This window comes from Gopherus evgoodei, chromosome 3 (genome assembly GCF_007399415.2).
Source record: "Gopherus evgoodei ecotype Sinaloan lineage chromosome 3, rGopEvg1_v1.p, whole genome shotgun sequence".
Classification (NCBI taxonomy): Eukaryota; Metazoa; Chordata; order Testudines; family Testudinidae; genus Gopherus; species Gopherus evgoodei.
The window spans coordinates 142,566,502-142,586,402 of record NC_044324.1 but is presented as its reverse complement, the minus strand read 5'-3'; the positions used below and the strand labels follow the sequence as shown (position 1 = coordinate 142,586,402).

Here is a 19,901-nt window from a genome sequence, read left to right as displayed (position 1 = left end):
GCTCTTATGGCTTCCCTTCCCATTTTTCTGGACGGAAGCGAAGAAAGCTGCATGGGACATGAACTCTGCATGCATGTGCAGTGGCACAGAATTCCCCCCAGGAGTAAATATCATTCCACAGCAAGGTTTGGGTTTGTGGGGTAGTTAAGAAGGGAAGGTTGTGCAGATGTTGGAGTGAACTGTTAAAATGACTACTGTTGTACAAATGTGTCTAAAGAGCACAAAAGATGGTCATTGACAGCCCTGTGAAAACCAGACTTAGCAACCCAAGGTTCAGCATCATAATTTATTCAGAATATGCATAACATTTTTGTTAAGGTTATTAAAACATTTCTGTAATATCAGTATTTTAAAATGCAGTTTCTACAAAAAAAAACCCATGTACCTTCTATGCATTCTTAGGGATTTTTTTTCCTGTACTTTGAAACCAGATATTAGTTAGCACTGGTCAAATTCCATAACTGTCTGATCTGTTTATTCCTCATTTCAGAGGAAGTCAACTGTAAGCGACGTTACATTTATAACAAGACAACCTGTAATTACACTTTTGTCTGCATCATAGCCATCCTATATACCTACCAGCAGTACAAAAATCAACCTAGTGTACAATATGTTTGTCTGGAAGGCTAGTTTAAACTGTGGAAGTATTGCTCAAGTCACCTACAAACCAGTCAGTTAAATACTTTTAGTGCACCAATAGAAATGCAGACATTTCAGTAGGCTTTATACATCTTACTTGGTAATCCTAACATGTAATAGAATGCTGTTAGCATATACTGATTAGGCTGGTAAGGAAGCAAAGCAAAGCTCTGGCACTGATTTGCAATCTGATGCCTTTCTGGAATGTGAATACAACTGGAAATCTTCATTTAAATTCAGGCCTTCAGTTAGAATTCTGGGCCAGGACTAGTGATATGACAATGTCTTCTAGTTTTGCTACTTGTGCTCACCCCTAGTTTTACTCTTGGTGGTTTTAGCCTTTAGGGTTCAAATATACAGAAACGTATTCTACACATTCTTGGAGTTAAAGCCACTGAAGTGTCAATATATGCAGCAAGGCCAGTGTGAGGGAGAGAAGGAAAAAAAGTGGAGACTGTTGGACAATGAACTAGCTGTTCCTGCTTGCATGCCAACCATGCACATTAAAAACAAGCCAAAGTGGCCAAACAAAAATTTATAATCTTATGCCTTAACGCTATAAGGATGTTTAAATTCCTCAGCTCCTATTCTTGTCCCTCTTAACAACCAATGCTTCAAAACCCAATATGTATTTCTAATAGGTCCTTAAGTCTAAAGCCTAATGCTTCATCAAATGCACCAAACAATATTAAGTATCTAGAATCCCTCCCATATCACTAATTTTCTACCCATGCTTTCACTTACTCAAGATTCTACTAAGACTTATTGTATTTTATTTTTTAACTTCTAAGCTGCTCCACATTTTTGCTGAAGATTTAAACTATGTCTACACTGCCAGCGAGGTGCGATTCCGATTGTGCACACGTACTTGCACTCTCATCCAGCTAGTGCAAATATAAAAAGCAATGTAGCTGCAGTAACACAGGTAGCAGCAGCAGAGATATGGCTGAGCTGAATGCCTACCCACCTGAAACTAAGGGGTATGTATTGAAGAGAGCTAGAGTGAGTATGTGTATATGAGCAGGGGAATCACACCCCTCGCTGGCAATGTGAACATAGCCATAATTTGAATCTAATTCCACCCTCATTTCTACCGCCCTTTAAAAAGTTTTGGGTGAAACTGATCTCTGGAGAGTCGGTAGCTGTGGCCTAAACACAATATTTGGTGTTATCATAATAAAAAATGCCCACTATTTAACACATTGTGGTAAACTGATAAGTTGGTATCAGTATATGTGGAAGAGGACAGTTTAGAAGTTACATTTAAAGGTGGCCAGGGGTAAGTTAAAGAACATTTTGGGGACCAAGGAGAAGTACAAAAAGACAAAACATGGTTAAAAATGTTAAGTTGCTTTTAGAACTCATCTAAGATTTCAGAATCTAGTAAGTATTACCATGGGAGGAGACATACTTAGGTTCTGCAGTAAAAATGTAACCCAACCACAAATGCATTTACTAAAATCAGGAGTGTATTTGGCCTGGTCTATACTTCAAAATGTATACCAACATAGCTATGTTGGTCTGGGTGTAGAAAAACCGTATCTCATAGCAACACTTATTCCAACTACACCACCAACATAGACCACAGCTATACGGACAGAAGAGGGCTTCTGTTGGCACAGCTAAAATCATTCAGGGAGGCGCTGTTCCCACACCAACAGAATTCCTCCTCTCATCTGTGCTGGCATATATATTTGCCAATGCAGGCTTAGTAGTGCACGTATAGCCTTAGGCTCTTTGGGACACAAGCACCATGAGAGTATATAAATCAGATCCTAACATGCAACTCCAAAAAATCAGAATTGCCCTTCCTTCGTGCTGAAATTCTGACTCCACTTTACACATATAGGAAAGTTTCCAGCTTGGACACTATAGGCCAGTGTACAGGCACATGACAACAATCATAATTGGATAAACCCTGAGCAATGTAATTTGAAGATTTCAAACAATTCTTAGCACTTAATTGTGAGATTGCATTTCAAAGCTTATGTCAGACAAGAGTCTAGATGTTCATTTATTTTGGTTTCCAAAACCTCGGTCTGGCAAACAGGACAACTAACCTTTTTATCCTGACTAACAGCAGAACTACAACTTTCAGAGGGCACTGTTGGTTCAGCATTGTTTTTTAGAGGAGTGCTAGTTCTAAAAGTGCCATCAGTACTCTCTCTCTTTATAAAGTAGTTTACAAAGGCAGATTTGTCTTCCATTTTTGGCCGTTTCTGTGGTATACCACCATTTTCAAAGCTGCTATTTCCCTGGGATGAAACCCAGGATCTTAGAGTTGTCTCAGCTTGTCCAAAAGAGGTTTGTTTTGGTGTCTCATTAAAAGATGGAAAAACCGACTTAGCGTTTGTAGGACTTTGGTTCAGATTTCCTCCATTAACAGGAGGAATTTTAACAGGCGACCCATCAACATTCCTGTAAGCTTTTGTATTAGCGACAGATATTTTAGGAAACTCGTGGTGCAAAGCAAAGCTGTTCTTATGTTTGGCGCTATCAGTAAAAACTGGATGGGAAATGCTGGTACTGAATATGTTTGATTCAAATTTTAGTTCATTTTTAGGAACTGATCTTGCAGTTCCAGCTACTGAATAACGTTGTGGACTGGGTATTTCTCTGCCCTTAATACTGTTGTTAGAACTTTTGTGTCTTTCGGGGGACCAAAGGCCTGTTCCTCCAAGCTGATATCCTTTTCCACTAAAAGGAATTAGGCTTCGTATATCACCTCCATGTATCCTTCCTGCAAAAGATGAGTGATTAGTAACTTTGTTCTAATCTACTACATTTCCTGAGTATCAAGTCTGTTAACTAAACAACTTGCTGTTTGACTTTTAAGAAGTTAAAATAGGACTTGAATACCAGCCTGTTATTTCACAGCAGGCTGGAGCTAAGTTCTGTGGTAAGATCCCCCAAATTCTGACAAACTTTTGCAGCAGCTTGATTTAAATAAAAAGGCGCTTTTTAATTAATATAAGCAGCAAATTTATGATAAATGCAGTACTCTTCCTGTTTTTTATATTCAATTTTATGTCACCATATTTCAGTCTAATATATTGTATATTTTCATATTGATAACGAAGTAATGCATCAATAGTTGTCAAGTATGGGACTGGTGAGAAAATGTTGATTTTGGAAGCTGGATAGAGGACAGTTGTACCACTTGGCAGGTGGGAGAGAGGTGAGGATTGTGGGTTAATCATATTAGCTAAAGGTTTCTGCTAAAGTCATCACCTGTGAAATAGTGAATACTGAAATTTTACACTCATTTTCAGGAGTTAGCAACCACCTGCAATAAATAAGGTGGTTAATTCATATTATATCTGGCTAGTTACAGATTCAGAAAGGTAACACTGCTTAGCAGGCTCTCCTCACAATGATAAGGACAAGAAACTTCTAATAGTATTGTAGAACCTAAGTCTTTGATTTTGCTGTGCAGGATGAAGATTCTGCTGCAAGTTCTGTTTCCCTGAAATACACAGGGCCATGGCTGCATAACAAGTTTTCTGCTTAAAATTCTGGGATGAAAGTTAATACAGATGGAATGACATTTTCATAAGCCTTTGAATGGCCAGGTGCTGTGATTTTAATTATGATTTGCTAACAGTAAGATAGATCACAGGTAAATCCAGAAATCTGAGTTATTTGGTTCTTCATATTTTTAGAGGAAAAATATTGATGACTACATAGCGCTGCAAAGACCTTTAGATATGCTATAACTTTAATGCAACACCCGCATTAAAAAAACATGTGAACCAAATCCAACATTACAGAAAATCTTAAAACTAAACTTCCCCAGTGTTTGATCTACTTGCATTTGTTGGAGTACTGTATAGGGCAGGAGTGGGTCTGAAGGGAAGAAAAGTGAGAACAGAGTCACATACCTTTAGTATCAGATGGCTCAGAGTTTGAAAGCTTGGCTAGCTGGGTTTTCTCCTTGCCTTTTTTAGAACAGTTTTCTGGCTCCTTTACTTTTGAGAATGTGCCTCCACAGGTCTGTTGGTGGTCAGACCACCAGAAGTCTCGCGCAGAGGGTGCCCTATTCATTGCACGTTTCACATATCCATAATAAGGTTTTCTACTCTGACATGGGCCATTACATCGCCACCAGTGTTGGCGATATGAATCCACCTCATCATGAAAATTGTGATAAATCTAAGCGTAAAACAAAAATACAACAGTCATTTCCATTTCATATTACTCATTCAACTCTACATGTTTGAGATATGCTAGCATTCTTTAACTACTTACTACTGACACTCATGGGGAAAATCCTCAGAAAGCCAGGAGGAAAACAGTACATGATTTATCTACTAGCAGAGAGCCTACTGAATGCATAGAAACCACTTTCAAGTAAATATAATTTTTCCCTCCCTCCAAAAACAAAAAAGCCTGATATATGGACAGCACAGTCTTGCATACTAATAACCATTAAATATTAACTAGCACTCTGTGCACTAAGATATTAAGCAATGATGGATCAATGCTTGTTTCCCTTTCATGAAGCTTTATTCTGCACGTAGACTGAGGAATAAATCAACTCCCCTCCTTGCATTTTTAAGTTAGTAACTGGAGTTCAGAATCTTCTTGAATTTTAATGTTATCTATTATTATTATTCAGCTAAAGGAAAATTGTTGGGTCAAATTTGGCCCAAAATTTAGATACTGTAAAAACAAGGCTTTTAGAAAACTTAAAACCAATAGAAATTTTTGCTGGATATTTTGTTTGAATTCATTAAAAAGCCCTATCTGCAACTGCTGTTTGTTCCCAATCAGTGCACTGCAGTAAGAATATGTGAAAACCAGGAAGTAAAATACCAAGTTTGACTACAAACAAAAGAAACTGATGATTCGGTTTTCATTTTCTAAAAAGAAAAAATATGGAGGAAGAAACACCATAAAAAATATAAATTAGAATTTTATTCAAAACTTAACATATTTATCAAAGCCATTAGTAACAAGATAGATGTGAGCTTTAAAATAAAAAATTTTTGATTAACCCAACAGTCTTTTATTAAATCTTAAAAGCAAACTGGATTTTCAGTTCCCAAATTGTATCCTGAAGTTGAAGGCTTTTTCCTTTAAGAGTTTATAACACCAAAAAAAAATTAAAAACAAATATTCAACCAAAATGGCTCCAGAGATATGGTATTTTTAAAAAAAATTATTATATAAAAATAAAAAAAGAGTTACATATTCCCAAACAGGTTTTACTGCACTCTACTCAACCTGCTTGCTCCCCAACCCCCGTAACTAGTGCAGCTGGTACAAAGCTCTCTCTACCCAAAGCTGTTCATACCAGCTATGGCTAACAATAAATGCCAACATATTTATCATACTGTATTTGAAATATCTAGTTACATAGTACCTGAATAGAAAATATAGATTAAATTTTCTAGATTGTATTTTGTTGAGTAAAAACAACTTACTGTAACATTGGCTCCAGTTAGGCGATTGATACGACGCATGTGTTTGCGAAACTCTGGCCCATGGGATTCACGGTCTTTGTCATTGTTAGTGACAAATAACAGGGCATGAATCATTTCATGTAAGAGTGTCTGAAACAAAAATAATTTAATTGCTAGATGTTTTCTGAAAAATATATGCTATATTATTTTAAAATATAGCTAATAGCTCGTTTTGGCTTTACTACTTTCTATGCATCTTGATATTCAGATTGCAAATGCATGGAAATAAAATTTATACGGGTCATAGGATGATTTTTAGTTGTTGTTGTATTCTTTTCTCCAAACTGCAAAATCCACACATTGTCTCCATTTGTCCTAAAGGGCATTCAAAAGGACATTACTATGAAGAATAATGACATATTCAAAATCTGATCTCCCCTGAATTAGACTTTTTAAAAAAATATATTTCCCCAGGAGAAAAGTGATGCTTGTGAGCCAGCAGTGGGATGCAGATTCTGAGCACTTCAGAATACAAATCTTGTACAACTTTAATTTCCAACTAGCTCACAACAACAGAACTGGCAAAGAACTGAGGAACACCATGAAACTTACAAGTGTGATCAACAAAGAGTCCTGTGGCACCTTATAAATTAACAGATGTACTGGAGCATAAGTTTTTGTGGGTGAATACCCACTTCGTCAGGCACGAGTATTCACCCACAAAAGCTTATGCTCCAATACATCTGTTAGTCTATAAGGTGCCACAGGAATCTCAGTTGCTTTTTACAGATCCAGACTAACACGGCTACCCCTCTGATACTTGACATGTATGATCAAATCCTTCATCCTAGTTTTTGTGTTACTGGGCTGCTCAGCCAGGAGACTGAATTGAAATAATTTTATTTTGCATTCTGAAGCCAACTTTATATTTTTAACATTTTAAATCCCTCGAAAACATTTTTCCTATTTTTGGGAAATGGGTGGATGACTTTGGGCCTTACCCATAAGGGTGTCAGTTCAGAAAAATTCTGACTGAGATTACCATAATTTTGCATACTTAGACAACCACCAGTAAGCAATTAATACAAGTTTCTTATCAAAGCAAAGACTATTTTATAATCTAGATGACATTGTGCATTACGAATTCCAGTACAAAATTTAAGACAGGATACACTTCAGGAGACTTACAATAAGTTTATACATAGATGAAATGTCTTAAAATACCTCTACAAGATCCTTTCTTGGTCTTAGCTTTAAGAGTGGCTCACTAAGGCGGATGGAACACATCCCACCTCTTCCTTCATAGCTGCACACTCCAGCACATCTAAAAAAGAAAAATAAGCAAAAGTTAGACTTCTATTTGTTTTTGTAGCTGGTGGAGCAGAACTGAGAATTAAACACACAAATACTGGTCCTCTTAACATTGCCAAGTAAACCAAGAACTTTTAACAACTCTTCAAAGAACACAACATTGCTGAAGTCCAAAAAACAAGAATTATCCAGAGTTTAATCAATAATTTTACAGTACAAACTAGGAAATGGCAAAAAAAAAAAAATCTTCTAAAATAATCCTAAAACATCTGACTATATTGCTACTGCTTTCACTTGAGTTTCCCCTTTCTGAAATCTTTCAAAACAAACATTTGGTGAAAACAAAATAGAAGAGCTACATCTTACAGTAAGTGTAATATGCAGTCATATACATCTTGAGTTTACCACACACAGACTAACAGTACTTACTGTACAGCCTGTTATAATGCTCTGCCAGGTTTACCTACTTTAGTGGGAAACACATTTCTGGTGTGTGAAGCCAAGGAGGGATTTTCAGTTTGTAAGCATCCAGTCAGTAGAGTGTGACACATGATGTCACTGAACAGGTCACGTCCTGAGCAGTGGTAATAGGAATTAACTATTCCAAGTGAGCTAGAGAGACACCAGCACCTGACCTCGCACCTCACTGTAATACACCACCTTGTGGGGCACTGCTGACAGAAGTCTGTCTGAAAGGCCAAGGCACATCTTCTGGTGATTCTCTCTCTGTTGGCTCAGTGACCTGTCTGTAGGAACACGAGGCGCTCCACCGCCTTTGCAGATGTGTGGCAGGTTTCTCCCCACATCGCCCCCTCCAGGAGCAGGTCAGTATCTGAGAGCTTGGCTACACTTGCAAGTTAGAGCGCATTAAATCAGCCCCGAGCACCCTAACTCCTGATATGTCCACACTGGCAAGGCACTCTGAGCACCTGGACCCTGCGGCTGGAGTGCCCCAGTAATCCTCCTTCACGAGAAGCATAGAGCTTGCTATGTCCTGGCTGAAACACCCAGGTGTCAATGTGGATGACACGCTGCATTACTGGACTGTGATTGGCCTCCATAAACATCCCATAATCCCCTCAAGCCAAGTGGCCACTCTGGTCATTGTTTTGAAGTGGGCTGCAGGCATGCAGATATCCCCTTTCAAAGCTCCATTTCTGACAGCCAGCACGCTTATCTGCACCAGGACACAACGCAACCACTACTGTGGAATGCTGCTGCTGCCACCTGGCTTGGTGGCATGTGTACATATAAGAGAGAGGCAAGAGGGGAGTGAAGTCAGGGTTTCCCCTTGCCACTGTCTGAACTTACAAGGCAGCATGCTGACACACTCTCTGCCCCCCAAAACACAGTCTCTCCTCCCACATACACACTCCACCCCACCATTTGAAAAGCACGCTGCAGCCACTTGCATGCTGGGATAGCTACCACAATGCACTGCTCTCTGTGGCCACTGCAAGAGCTGCCAATGTTGCCAGCCGGTGCTCTTGCAGCTGACAGTGTAAACACAGGGCGGCGCTTTCCCTGCTGTGCTCTCGGAGGGCCGGTTTAAATCCCACGCGCTACAGCTGCAAGTGTAGCCAGGGCCTAAGTTATAGTTTGAACCAGTTCCCCGGCGAAGTTCCCGAGGTTGCGATCCCAGACCCCCTCCCGGCAGCTTTACCCGGAGCCGCGCGTTTCTGGGATCAGCGCGGCCGCTCGATCCAGCTCCCGCAGCGCCCCGAGCCCGCCGCCCGCCGCCGTTACCGTACAGCGTCATGCGCGGGCTCCACGTCACCGCCACGGCCGCCAGCTTCCCCCAGAACAGCGTCTCGTTGAACTGCACGAAGAGGCCGCGTACGTCGGGGCTCGGGTCCAGCAGCTCCCAGGCCTCGTCCACCACGGAGAGCAGCCGCGGCGGCGCTGAGGAGCCGGCCGGGGACTCGCTACAGGCCGCTTCCTCCTCTTCCTCCCACTGCGCCTGTAAGCGCAGCGCCAGCAGGAAGTCCCCGTCCATCGAGGAGCGGCTCCCTGAGCAGCCCTGGCTCGGCTGCTGCCCCGACGGAGCACGGGCGGGAAGCGCACTGGGCGAGGGTTCGGGCTCCCAACCGACAACCGTTCCCTTGGATTCTGGCGCATGCGCAATACCGCTGGGCACTCTCCTGTTGCCCACTTCTCCGCACTTGCGTATTCTACCACTTTCCTCTTGCGCGTGCGCCGATAGCGTCCCACACTCAACTTTACTGCCCCCCCAATCAGCGCTTGCGCAGTACAGCATCTGACGCAGGAATATTACGCCATTCAAACGTGTCGCTCTAAGCGCATGCGCAGTATGCTGCAGTAGCTGGTGTGCAATCCTGGCGCAAACGCAGTAGCACCAGTCTTGTATCTGCTGTCACCCGTCTTCCGCTCTCGGTGTGTCGGGGCTAGAGGCCTCCTTGCCGGCACTACCGATGGCGCTGCCGCTGGGTGACGGCGTGGGCGGGAGCCGGCTGCGGCGCCAGCTGGAGTCGGGAGGCTTCGCGGCGGGCGAGTACGTGAAGCAGCTGTCGCAGCAGTCGGACGGGGACCGGGACCTGCAGGAGCACCGGCAGCGCATCCAGGCGCTGAGCGAGGAGACGGCGCAGAGCCTCAAGCGCAACGTCTACCAGAACTACCGCCAGTTCATCGAGACGGCGCGCGAGATCAGCTACCTGGAGAGCGAGATGTACCAGCTCAGCCACATCCTCACCGAGCAGAAGGGCATCATGGAGGCCGTCACCCAGGCCCTGCTGCTGCAGGCCGACCGCGACGACCCCGCCCTGGGCGCCCGCCGCGCCGCCTCCGACCCCCACAGCAACCCCTTCCTTCCCCTCTCGGCCAAGGAGGCCGCCGCCAGCGAGGAGGGGCGGCAGCGCACGCTCACTACCCTGCTGGAGAAGGTGGAGGGCTGCCGGGACCTGCTCCCCGAGAGCCCCGGCAAGTATCTCGTCTACAACGGGGATCTGGTGGAGTACGACGCGGACCACATGGCGCAGATCCAGCGGGTGCATGCCTTCCTCATGAACGATTGTCTGCTGGTGGCCACCTGGCTGCCCAACCGGCGTGGCGCCTACCGCTACGACGCCCTCTACCCCCTGGAAGGGTTGGCTGTGATCAATGTCAAGGACAATCCACCCATGAAGGACATGTTCAAGCTGCTCATGTTTCCTGAGAGCCGCATCTTCCAGGCCGAGAATGCCAAGATCAAGAAGGAGTGGCTGGAGGTGCTGGAGGAGACCAAGCGGAACCGTGCCCTCAGTGAGAAGCTGAGGCTGGAGCAGGAGGCCCTGCCACGGGCTGCTCTCCCACCTCCTGAGACCACCAATCCCTTTGACCAAGAAGATGAAAAGGAACCCCCACCTGAGGAAGAGACAGTAGATTTGTCCCTGGAGTGGATCCAGGAGTTGCCTGAAGACCTAGATGTCTGCATTGCCCAGAGAGATTTTGAGGGGGCAGTGGACCTGTTGGATAAGCTGAATGAGTATTTGGGATACAAGGCCTTGAGTCAGCCAGTGAGGGAGCTTCGAGCCAAGGTAGATGAGCGAGTCAGGCAGCTCACCGATGTGCTGGTGTTTGAGCTATCTCCAGATCGGTCATTACGAGGTGGTCCTAGGGCCACTCGCCGGGCTGTGTCCCAGCTCATTCGCTTGGGCCAGTCCACCAAGGCATGTGAGCTTTTCTTGAAGAACAGGGCAGCTGCGGTGCACACAGCAATCCGACAACTGCGCATTGAGGGTGCCACTCTGCTCTACATCCACAAGCTTTGCCATGTCTTTTTTACCAGCCTGCTAGAAACTGCCAGGGAGTTTGAGACAGACTTTGCTGGTAACAGTGGCTGCTACTCTGCCTTCATTGTGTGGGCCCGCTCGGCTATGAGGATGTTTGTAGATGCCTTTAGCAAGCAAGTATTCGACAGTAAAGAGAGCTTGTCCACGGCTGCTGAGTGTGTGAAGGTAAGTATGTAAGGAAGGCAGTATGGTCTGGTGAGTTGACCCCATTCCTGGAAGAAACCAGTAACTTCTGATTTATAATCCTTGTTCGCTTACTGATTACCTCTGTGGCTTTGGTCTGAAAGGTGTACTGCTTCTTTATGATGTGTGAAAGGCTTTTTTGTTGTGGGGTTTTTTTTCTGCTTGTCTTTTATCCTGTGAATATCTGCAATGCCAAGTTTGGTTTTCCTATGTTTGCCCAAAGACTGACTGGAGATTGCAAAGTTTGTCAGCTCTTTCACATCTTAATTAAAGGGATAAGATTTATTTATTAAAATTTGAATATGCCTTTCTCCAAAGAGATTGGATTGGATTTGAATATGGATTAACAATTAAAAAAAATACTAAAAATCCATTATTACTTAATTGCCTAGCTTTCAGGCTCTTATGACATGATCCTATTACTGCTCTAGTTGTCCGTAGTGTTCTGTGGCAGAAAAGATCTGCATTTCTACTATAAATGTATAAAATCAGTCTCTTTTTTTGTTACGACACATTTAATCTCTGCCTTATTTTTCATATCTATAAAATAGGGCTGATACTTTTAAGGGTAACATGGTGATTAACTAAATTAGTCTGTAAAACATTGAGGATATAAGATATCCAGATAAATATTAATTAATTTTATTATTAAAGGTAGCGAAGGAGCACTGCAAGCAGCTCAGCGAGATAGGGCTGGACCTCACTTTCATCATTCATGCCTTGTTGGTGAAGGATATCAAAGGAGCTTTGCAGAGCTACAAGGATATCATCATTGAGGCCACCAAGCATCGCAACTCTGAAGAGATGTGGAGAAGGATGAACCTGATGACCCCAGAGGCTCTGGGGAAACTCAGAGAGGAGATGAGGAGCTGTGGGATGAGCAGTTTTGACCAATACACTGGTGATGACTGCTGGGTGAACCTTAGCTACACTGTGGTGGCTTTTACCAAGCAGACTATGGCCTTCTTGGAGGAAGCACTCAAGCTGTATTTCCCAGAGCTGCACATGGTTCTCCTGGAAGGCCTAGTGGAGATCATCCTTGTGGCTGTCCAGCATGTCGATTACAGTTTACGGTGTGAACAGGACCCTGAAAAGAAAGCATTCATCAGGCAGAATGCATCTTTTCTTTATGAAACTGTCCTTCCTGTTGTGGAGAAAAGGTTTGAGGAAGGGGTTGGAAAGCCAGCTAAGCAACTACAGGAGCTGAGAAATGCTTCAAGACTGATGCGTGTAAATCCTGAAAGTACAACTTCTGTCGTATAAATGAAACCTGTGTGTTCTCTTCAAAAGTCAATCAATAATGTTGTCTATGAAGATATATTTTGTAAATCTTTTCCAAATTCCTGAAAGCTGCAGAATTCCACCTGCAACATTGTTTTAGCTAAAAACTCATGAACCAAATCTGAAGACAAGGAAGGGAAAGAAAAATTAAATAATTAAGGGAAAAAAGCATTGAGGTCAGATAATCTTATATTGCATGTTTCTTTTCCCCATTAATGGCCTCTGTTGTGATGTTTTACATTCTGCTTTGGGCCAAATAAAATGTTAGTGAAATATCTACATACTTGTACTACATATAGAAGTAAAATATAATCTCTAATCACATTTTGAATTGTGTGATTTAAAAAAAGTAGCATATTCCCAAAGGAGTTTAATTGCTAAGTTTATTTGAAGCATTCCATGAGTGTGGTTCATTATGAAGCTCATCCACCTTTCAAACATGAGTAAATTCTATGGATTTGCAGAATTCACCCTCTGGTAGTCTTTAAGCAGAGATTTACTTGACAACAAGAGTCAATCAGCACTACAGAGAGCGCATAGTCACTTCAAAAAAAGAGTCTCAGATTAAAGATGTTATTAAAAAAGAAAACATTTCCTTACCTAGTTTAGCAAAAGGACGTTGTCAACTTAAAAATCCTACCTCCCTGAAGAAATGCTCTACCTGCTGTTAGAAAGAACACCTAAGATGGTTATAACTGAGATTTTGTAATGTTATGTATTTACTTTGTTTTTCTGTTGACTTCCGTGGGGGCAGGAGTGGGTCCCTTACACACACACACACACACACACACACACACACACACACACACACACACACACACACACACACACACACACACACACACACAGTAGTTTATTGAGATGTGGGTATAACTACATTGCTATCCCCTATCTACCTATAGAAACCATAGCAAAGAAGGCTGCTTGTTTCAAAACATAAGTGAGACTGAGTTGTGTGGGTTGGAAGAAGGTCATCATTAAAGTACTACTTCATGTTTAGGAGACTATATTTCAGCTTCACTTGTGCCAGGGCATGGATAGCAGAGACAGGAAGAAACCTTTTTCATAAAGAGAGTGACGCTTATGTAGTTCTTCTTCAAAACATTTACCACCTGGCTGTTACTGCAAATTCATTAGTGTTGCTTCCTACAGTACAGTAATTCATTATAAAAATTACCTGTTTCAGTCTTTTTACAACCTCCCCCCTCTTCAAACACCAACCATAGTATATGTGCTTGATTACATTGAAAATTTGAAATCCTTTATCCACCCCACAGATACACTATCCTGCCAATATCCTTAATCCCTATTGTAGAAGGGACCACAGCCAGAAATAAGATTTTTTGATCTACTTGGTTTCACTACTGAGACTGCCAACTAGAGTGCCAGTTTCATGGGTATTTTATGTAGATGCCCCTTCACTTAGATCTGAACAGTGACTACTATCTCGTTCTGTGTAGGTCTCTGAAAATAATTTGCAATTTACTATAGACTCAAACCACTGCCCAGTCTTCTGATTTTTCTCAGCTTCCTCTTCTTGTAATCTTACATCTTCTTAATCATGAGAAAACAATATTGTTACAAATAATTTTGTATTATTAATCTTAATAGGCTCTTAATGGGCATAAATGAGAATCATACTTGTGCTCTTTTAAACTTGTCTCTTTTAAATGAAACTTTAGTAACTTGTGGTGATAGGCATCTTATAAAAGCATATAGTAGCCAAACATTCAACTAGTAAAAGCAAGTGAATAGCTGATTTTATAGAGCCAGCCTTTTTTCCACATTTCCATCTCTTTATTTAATGGCTCGTTCTCACACTGGTAACTCTTGGACAACACTGAAGTATCATGAAAGTGTCATTGCATTACCCTGAAAAGCAGAATCCAACAGTCCAGGGCAGTTTGGTCGAGTTTTTTATAGCTGATACGTTCTTTGGAATGCACACCAGTGCACGGTAAATGCATCAGCCTTAATGAGTTTGGGAAACGTTTTCATATTGGTTATAAAAGAGAACAAAAAAGCATCCTTTATGGTTATTATTTTTAATGGTATATATTCTGTATCTTTTTTCCACCCCACTCCTGAAGATAACACTTTCATTTAGGAGTGCTGAATAATTGACTTAAAGCTCATTTGAATTTGTTGCCGTTCAACAGACTAAATATTAAGACTCTGATTCTTCACTGTATCTGAGGGCTTGCTGTAAGGAGCTGGGTTGGAGCACCATGATTCAGAGCTTCCCAATAAGATAGAGTAGGAGGGGTGTCCTCTTCTAATTGTTGCTGTTGTTGCTGCCGAAGTAACATTCTTTACTGCCAGCAGAGGGTTGAGTGTAGTGTACCTCAGCTCTGCTATATCCTCTCCTGCCCCTGATGTGACCCCAGTCTTTCCCGATATGCTCCCTCTTTATGCCAGAGGTTGGGAAGCACCCAATATAAGAGGCAGAATCTGCCCAGTGGCTTTAGCAGACCAGAAAGTCCAGGCTTTCATTCGATTTTGTTGACCAAATCTTGTATTTGCTTGGCTGCTACAAATTCACACTAATTTTTGCATATGGAGTTTGGGCTGTCTAAATCACTTTAGGTATCATTGATATTTTGTACCTTGTGATTCTGTTTGTCACAACTGAGAATTTATGAGGGCAAAATAAATTATGGCTGAGAAAAGTGAAGTATAAATTAAATTGAACACACACTTTGTACGCTAATTGAAATAGCTATGATTAAAATAAACATTTTGAAAGTCCCTTTTTAATAAATAAAATTTCAGATTTGCTTACATTATTGTTAGGTAGCACTTTTCTTTTCCTAAAACAAAATGCAGGTAGGGAGAGTATTGTTCAGATTTTAGTTTAGTATTTGGATTAACTATTCATATTTCTGTTATTAGAATTTTTTCATTTTGAGAGGGCATTGTGTGTAAAATTCAATAATTCCTTTAGCTGCTTTGATAAAATTGTGAATGTCTGCATATAGTCAAGACATTTTTACTCATGGGAGTTGATGTGTTTCAGATACTTTAATGTTGTAACATTTCTGAGTGGAGAGGACTATACAGTAGACTTTGTATGGATACAAATTCCTAGTCATATGAATAGAAGTATTGTAGTAGGGGAATAGAAGTGTTGAACCAGCCTCCTGATCAGGAAAAAGCTACTGAGGACCTGATTCAGTGCTTATTGATGTCAATAGCAAGACTACCAGTGATTTCAGCGGGCTTTAGAACACACTTTTGAGGTAGATGAAAGAGGCAACTGAATAATGTATCAGTTCAGTTACTTGCATACAGACTAGGCAATTGACATAACAGGATACAGTTTGGTGAAACAATTTCTCAACATCTTAAATGATTGTTTCTTGGAAAAGCTTGTTCTAGAATTGAGTAGAGGCTGTTCTCAACATAGTTCTAAGTTGCACACAAGCATGGATTCAGGAAGTAACTGTAGTTGTGTCACTAAATAATAGTGACCACAAAGTAATTACGTTTAACATCCTGTGGGAAAAAAATGTAGGACTGTGACACTAAATGTTGGAAAGGGAGATTTTAAAAACATATGGAAGCTGCTCTCATGGGGTCTAAACTCAATATTAAGGAATGTAAAATTGTTATTCTTAACCATTCCATAACAGAGTCATAGAATGCAAACACAACCCTTAAACCAAAAAGGAAGCGGGGAAATAAAAGCCAGTATGATTAAGTTATAAGTTTCAAGAGGTTATTTGAATAGGCACTTTTCAGAAAATGGTAATCCAACCCCGGTGAAGCCAATAGAAAGCATAAACAATAGAGGGTAACCTGAAAATGAGGAAGGCAAAGAGCAAACAAATGAAGACCAAAAAGACACATTTTTAATGTATGTCAGAAGCAGGAACTCTGCCAGAAAATTGGTGAATCCATGGGACTACTAGGGTGGAGAGAGCCATTAAGGAAGATAAAATCTTTACCGAGAAACTAAATAGTTTGTTTGTATCAGTCTTCACTACAGAAGATATTGGAGAGATGCTACTACCCCTGTGCTATGCTTTAGATGAATTGTCAGAAGAGGAGAGGAACGATCTGGTAAAAAAAGAGCAACAAGTCACCGGTGCTACCATGGTATACAATCAAGAGTTCTGAAGGAACTTAAGAATGAAGTGGTTGGGCCAGGTGGTGAACAGTACGGTTGCACTGTTTAGGGCAGTACAGTAACTCCTCACTTAACGCTGTAGTTCCTGAAAAATGCAACTTTAAGTGAAACGATGTTAAACAAATCCAATTTTCCCATAAGTTTTAATGTAAATGCGGGGGGTTAGGTTCCAAGGATATGTTTTGGGGGCAGACAAAAGGCATTATATGCTGTTCTGTACTGTACTGTGGTGGTGAGGTGCCCCTGGCTTACATCAGGGGCTTGGGGCTGGGGATGCTAGGGATGCATGGTCTGGGAGGGAGTTAGGGTGCAGGAGAGCACTCAGGGTGCGATGTGGGGTCTGGGAGGGAGTTAGGGTCTGGGAGGGCGCTCAGGGTGGGGGTGTGGGAAGAGGTTCAGGGCTGGGGCAGGCAGGAGGTGCAGAGCTCCTGTTTGGTGCAGGGAGTGTGCACGTGGCTCTGCGCAGCATGGCACTGCCCCCATGGCCGCGATTCTGAGAGCTGCCCCACCCCCCGCTGGGCAGGGCTACCTGGACTAGGGGCTGCAGGGCCCTGGGCTAAGGAGGCTGCGGGGTCCTGGCCTGCAGCTCTAAAGACCCTTTCGGAATGCAGCCCTGCGAGCCCGGGCCAGAGGACTCAGAAGGAGCAGGGGCAGCCGCGCAGCCAGTGGCCGGAAAGAAGCAGCACTTCCCCCTTCAAATCGCTGCTTCTTTCTGCTCTTTGTAGGAGTTTGCATAAGAATCAAAGATAGAAGACAGCCTATTTTGTAATAATTAATCTTTCAGGCCTCCATCCAGCAAAGCACTTAAGTGTGTGCTTAAATTTAAGCACATAAATAATCCCACTGAAGTCTATAGGACTACTTGTGAGCTCAGAGTTAATTGTGTTGAAGTGCTTGGTTGGACTGGGGGTTTAGTTAGTAAATTTCAGTTGCATTCAGCAAAACTCACTGAGAAGAAATGATGCAGAGGCACTTCCAGAATCACTGCTTTTCTGCCTTTTTTAGATGAATTCTTTGCAAATACCTGATTTGTGTGCAAAACTGCAGCAACTCCATGAGCAACTTAAGAGTACCTTTGTTTGGCACCTCTAGTTTAGTGTAACACAGGATATGTCTACACTATACTGCTATGCTGGCGTAGTCACATAGGGCTTGTCTTCACTTATCGGGAGATCGATGTGTGGTAATCGATCCACCAGGGATCGATTTAGCGGGTCTTAGACCCGCTAAATTGACCACTGATCGCTCTCCCGTTGACTCCGGTACTCCACCAGAATGAGAAGCATAAGGCAAGTCACCAGGAGAGTTTCTCTCGTCGACCCAGCACGGTGTAGGCACCACTATAAGTCAACCTAAGGTACGTTATTCACTTAGCTGGAGTTGTGTAACTTAGATCGACTTAGTCCCGTAGTGTAGACCTGCCCATAGTATCACCGCAGCCTGTGCCAGTGGAAGGGGACAGGGTTTCTCTGTGGGTTTGACTACCACTGCCTCTCTGAGTGACAGTAGCGAGGCTAACAGAAGCATTCTTCCGTTGACCTAGCTGCATCTACACTGAGGATCAGGATGGCATAGCCACAGTGCTCAGAAGTGTGGATTGTTCATGTACTGAGTGGCACAGCTATATTGACCTAAATTTTAAGTGTAGACCAGACCTCACCCGTGTCAGCAAAATCTTTCCTCTAGGTTTCATCTATGGTAGGAAAACTAGGACCCATAATTCATCATCAGTGCAACTTCACAGGAAGTAACAATAACTGGTGTTTGGAGGGTGAACAGGATTCAGGCATTTGTATAACCCATCTCTGAAAGGGGCTAGACAACATCGTGGGCAAAATGTCCGACGGCTTGTCTGAGAGGAGACATTCAGAAAAGTGAAAAAGAAATGAAAGTCATTAGACAAAGTGCATTAAATCCCTATGTGGATGGTCTCAGTTAGAAGTAAAGGTGGATTGTGATTCAACAACTGCTAATGGAAAGAAATCTATTTCAGCTGTGCCAATTGAATAAAGTATTTGGTTAGAAGACTGATGTGTCTAAATGATAATGAGGATGTGTCACCTGATCTTCACTATTCAGAGTATAAATAAGGTCATAAGCTCCCGTCCAAAAAAGTAGATGGGATATGTTTACATTTCTTCACTATCGGGGTAGCCATGTTAGTCTGTATCCACAAAAACAACAAGGAGTCCGATGGCATCTTAAAGACTAACATTTATGCCCAAATAAATCTGTTAGTCTTTAAAGTGCCACCAGACTCCTTGTTATTTCTCCACTAGTAGAGGCTGTAGACAATACTCAGGGTGTGACTACATGGGGCTGCTCAGGAAGGTCGAGATGAAATAACTAAAGTTGTGAAGTAAAAGTGCATTAATTAAAGTGCATTAAGCCTCTGTCTGGACACTCTCATTTAGAAGTAAAGTGGCCTTAGTTTGCTGTAGTTTATTTGCTCATAATAAATGGTGGAAGTGAATAGACAATCAGCACCTAGGTGCTGTCTAGTATATTCTCACCCAACGGCCACTCCTGCTGTGGCTGTAAACAACTACTCCTTTTTGCTTGAAGTCTGTTACCATTTAAATAACCATTCACCCCAGAATATCCCTCACCCCAGAATATCCCTATGTTTCCCTGGCTGTGTTGTTACACAGCCTGAGACAAACTTTAATTCTAAGGTCTTGTCTATGTGAGAAAATTGTATTAATTTAACTAAACTAATTTAGAAACTAAGAAAGAGATCTACAAAGGGAGTTAGATGCCTAAGTTCAAAATTTAGATCCTCCAAACCCCAGCTCAGCTGCCACCTAACCCTTTAGGAACCTAAATTGCTGCCAGATAGCTTAGGTAAAGCCTCCTAAGTCCTGATGTCTCCAAGTTTTTCAGCATCTAAACCCTGATGGGATCCTCAAGATGTTCTGTCACCTATCTGTGGGGACTGATCCAATAGGTGTTCTCAGAGGCCCCCTGCGAGCATGCCTAAGGGACTGGGCCCTGCACAAAACAGAGAGGCACTGCCTTGTGTCCAGAAGGCTAGTGGTTAGCGCACTTCCATAGGATGTGGGCAACTCAAGTTTAAGACCCCAAGCTGCCTGATTTGGAGCAGATACTTGAGCCTAGGCCTGCTATCTTCTAAGTGGAGTGTGCTAACCATTAGGCTGTAGAGTC

The 19,901-nt window shown here is 42.3% G+C and overlaps 2 protein-coding genes across 3 annotated transcripts; one reads left to right on the top strand and one right to left on the bottom strand.

Moving 5' to 3' along the window:
* Positions 1-246: 246 nt before the first annotated feature.
* Positions 247-9,693, bottom strand: SPRTN (SprT-like N-terminal domain). 2 transcript variants are annotated; one of them, XM_030556885.1, is made up of 5 exons: positions 9,107-9,693; positions 7,269-7,368; positions 6,066-6,194; positions 4,521-4,791; positions 247-3,379 (listed from the first exon to the last, which is right to left on the bottom strand). In XM_030556885.1, the coding sequence occupies exons 1-5, from the start codon at positions 9,610-9,612 to the stop codon at positions 2,625-2,627; spliced, it is 1,761 nt and encodes a 586-aa protein (XP_030412745.1). In that variant the 5' UTR covers positions 9,613-9,693; the 3' UTR covers positions 247-2,624. The 2 variants fall into 2 exon arrangements, with proteins under 2 accessions (XP_030412745.1, XP_030412746.1); XM_030556886.1 differs by having other exon boundaries at positions 9,102-9,176.
* A 2-nt stretch (positions 9,694-9,695) lies between these two features.
* Positions 9,696-13,070, top strand: EXOC8 (exocyst complex component 8). Its single transcript, XM_030556883.1, has 2 exons — positions 9,696-11,308; positions 11,981-13,070. Exons 1-2 carry the CDS (start codon positions 9,788-9,790, stop codon positions 12,587-12,589), a joined length of 2,130 nt encoding a protein of 709 aa, XP_030412743.1. The 5' UTR covers positions 9,696-9,787; the 3' UTR covers positions 12,590-13,070.
* Positions 13,071-19,901: the final 6,831 nt, after the last annotated feature.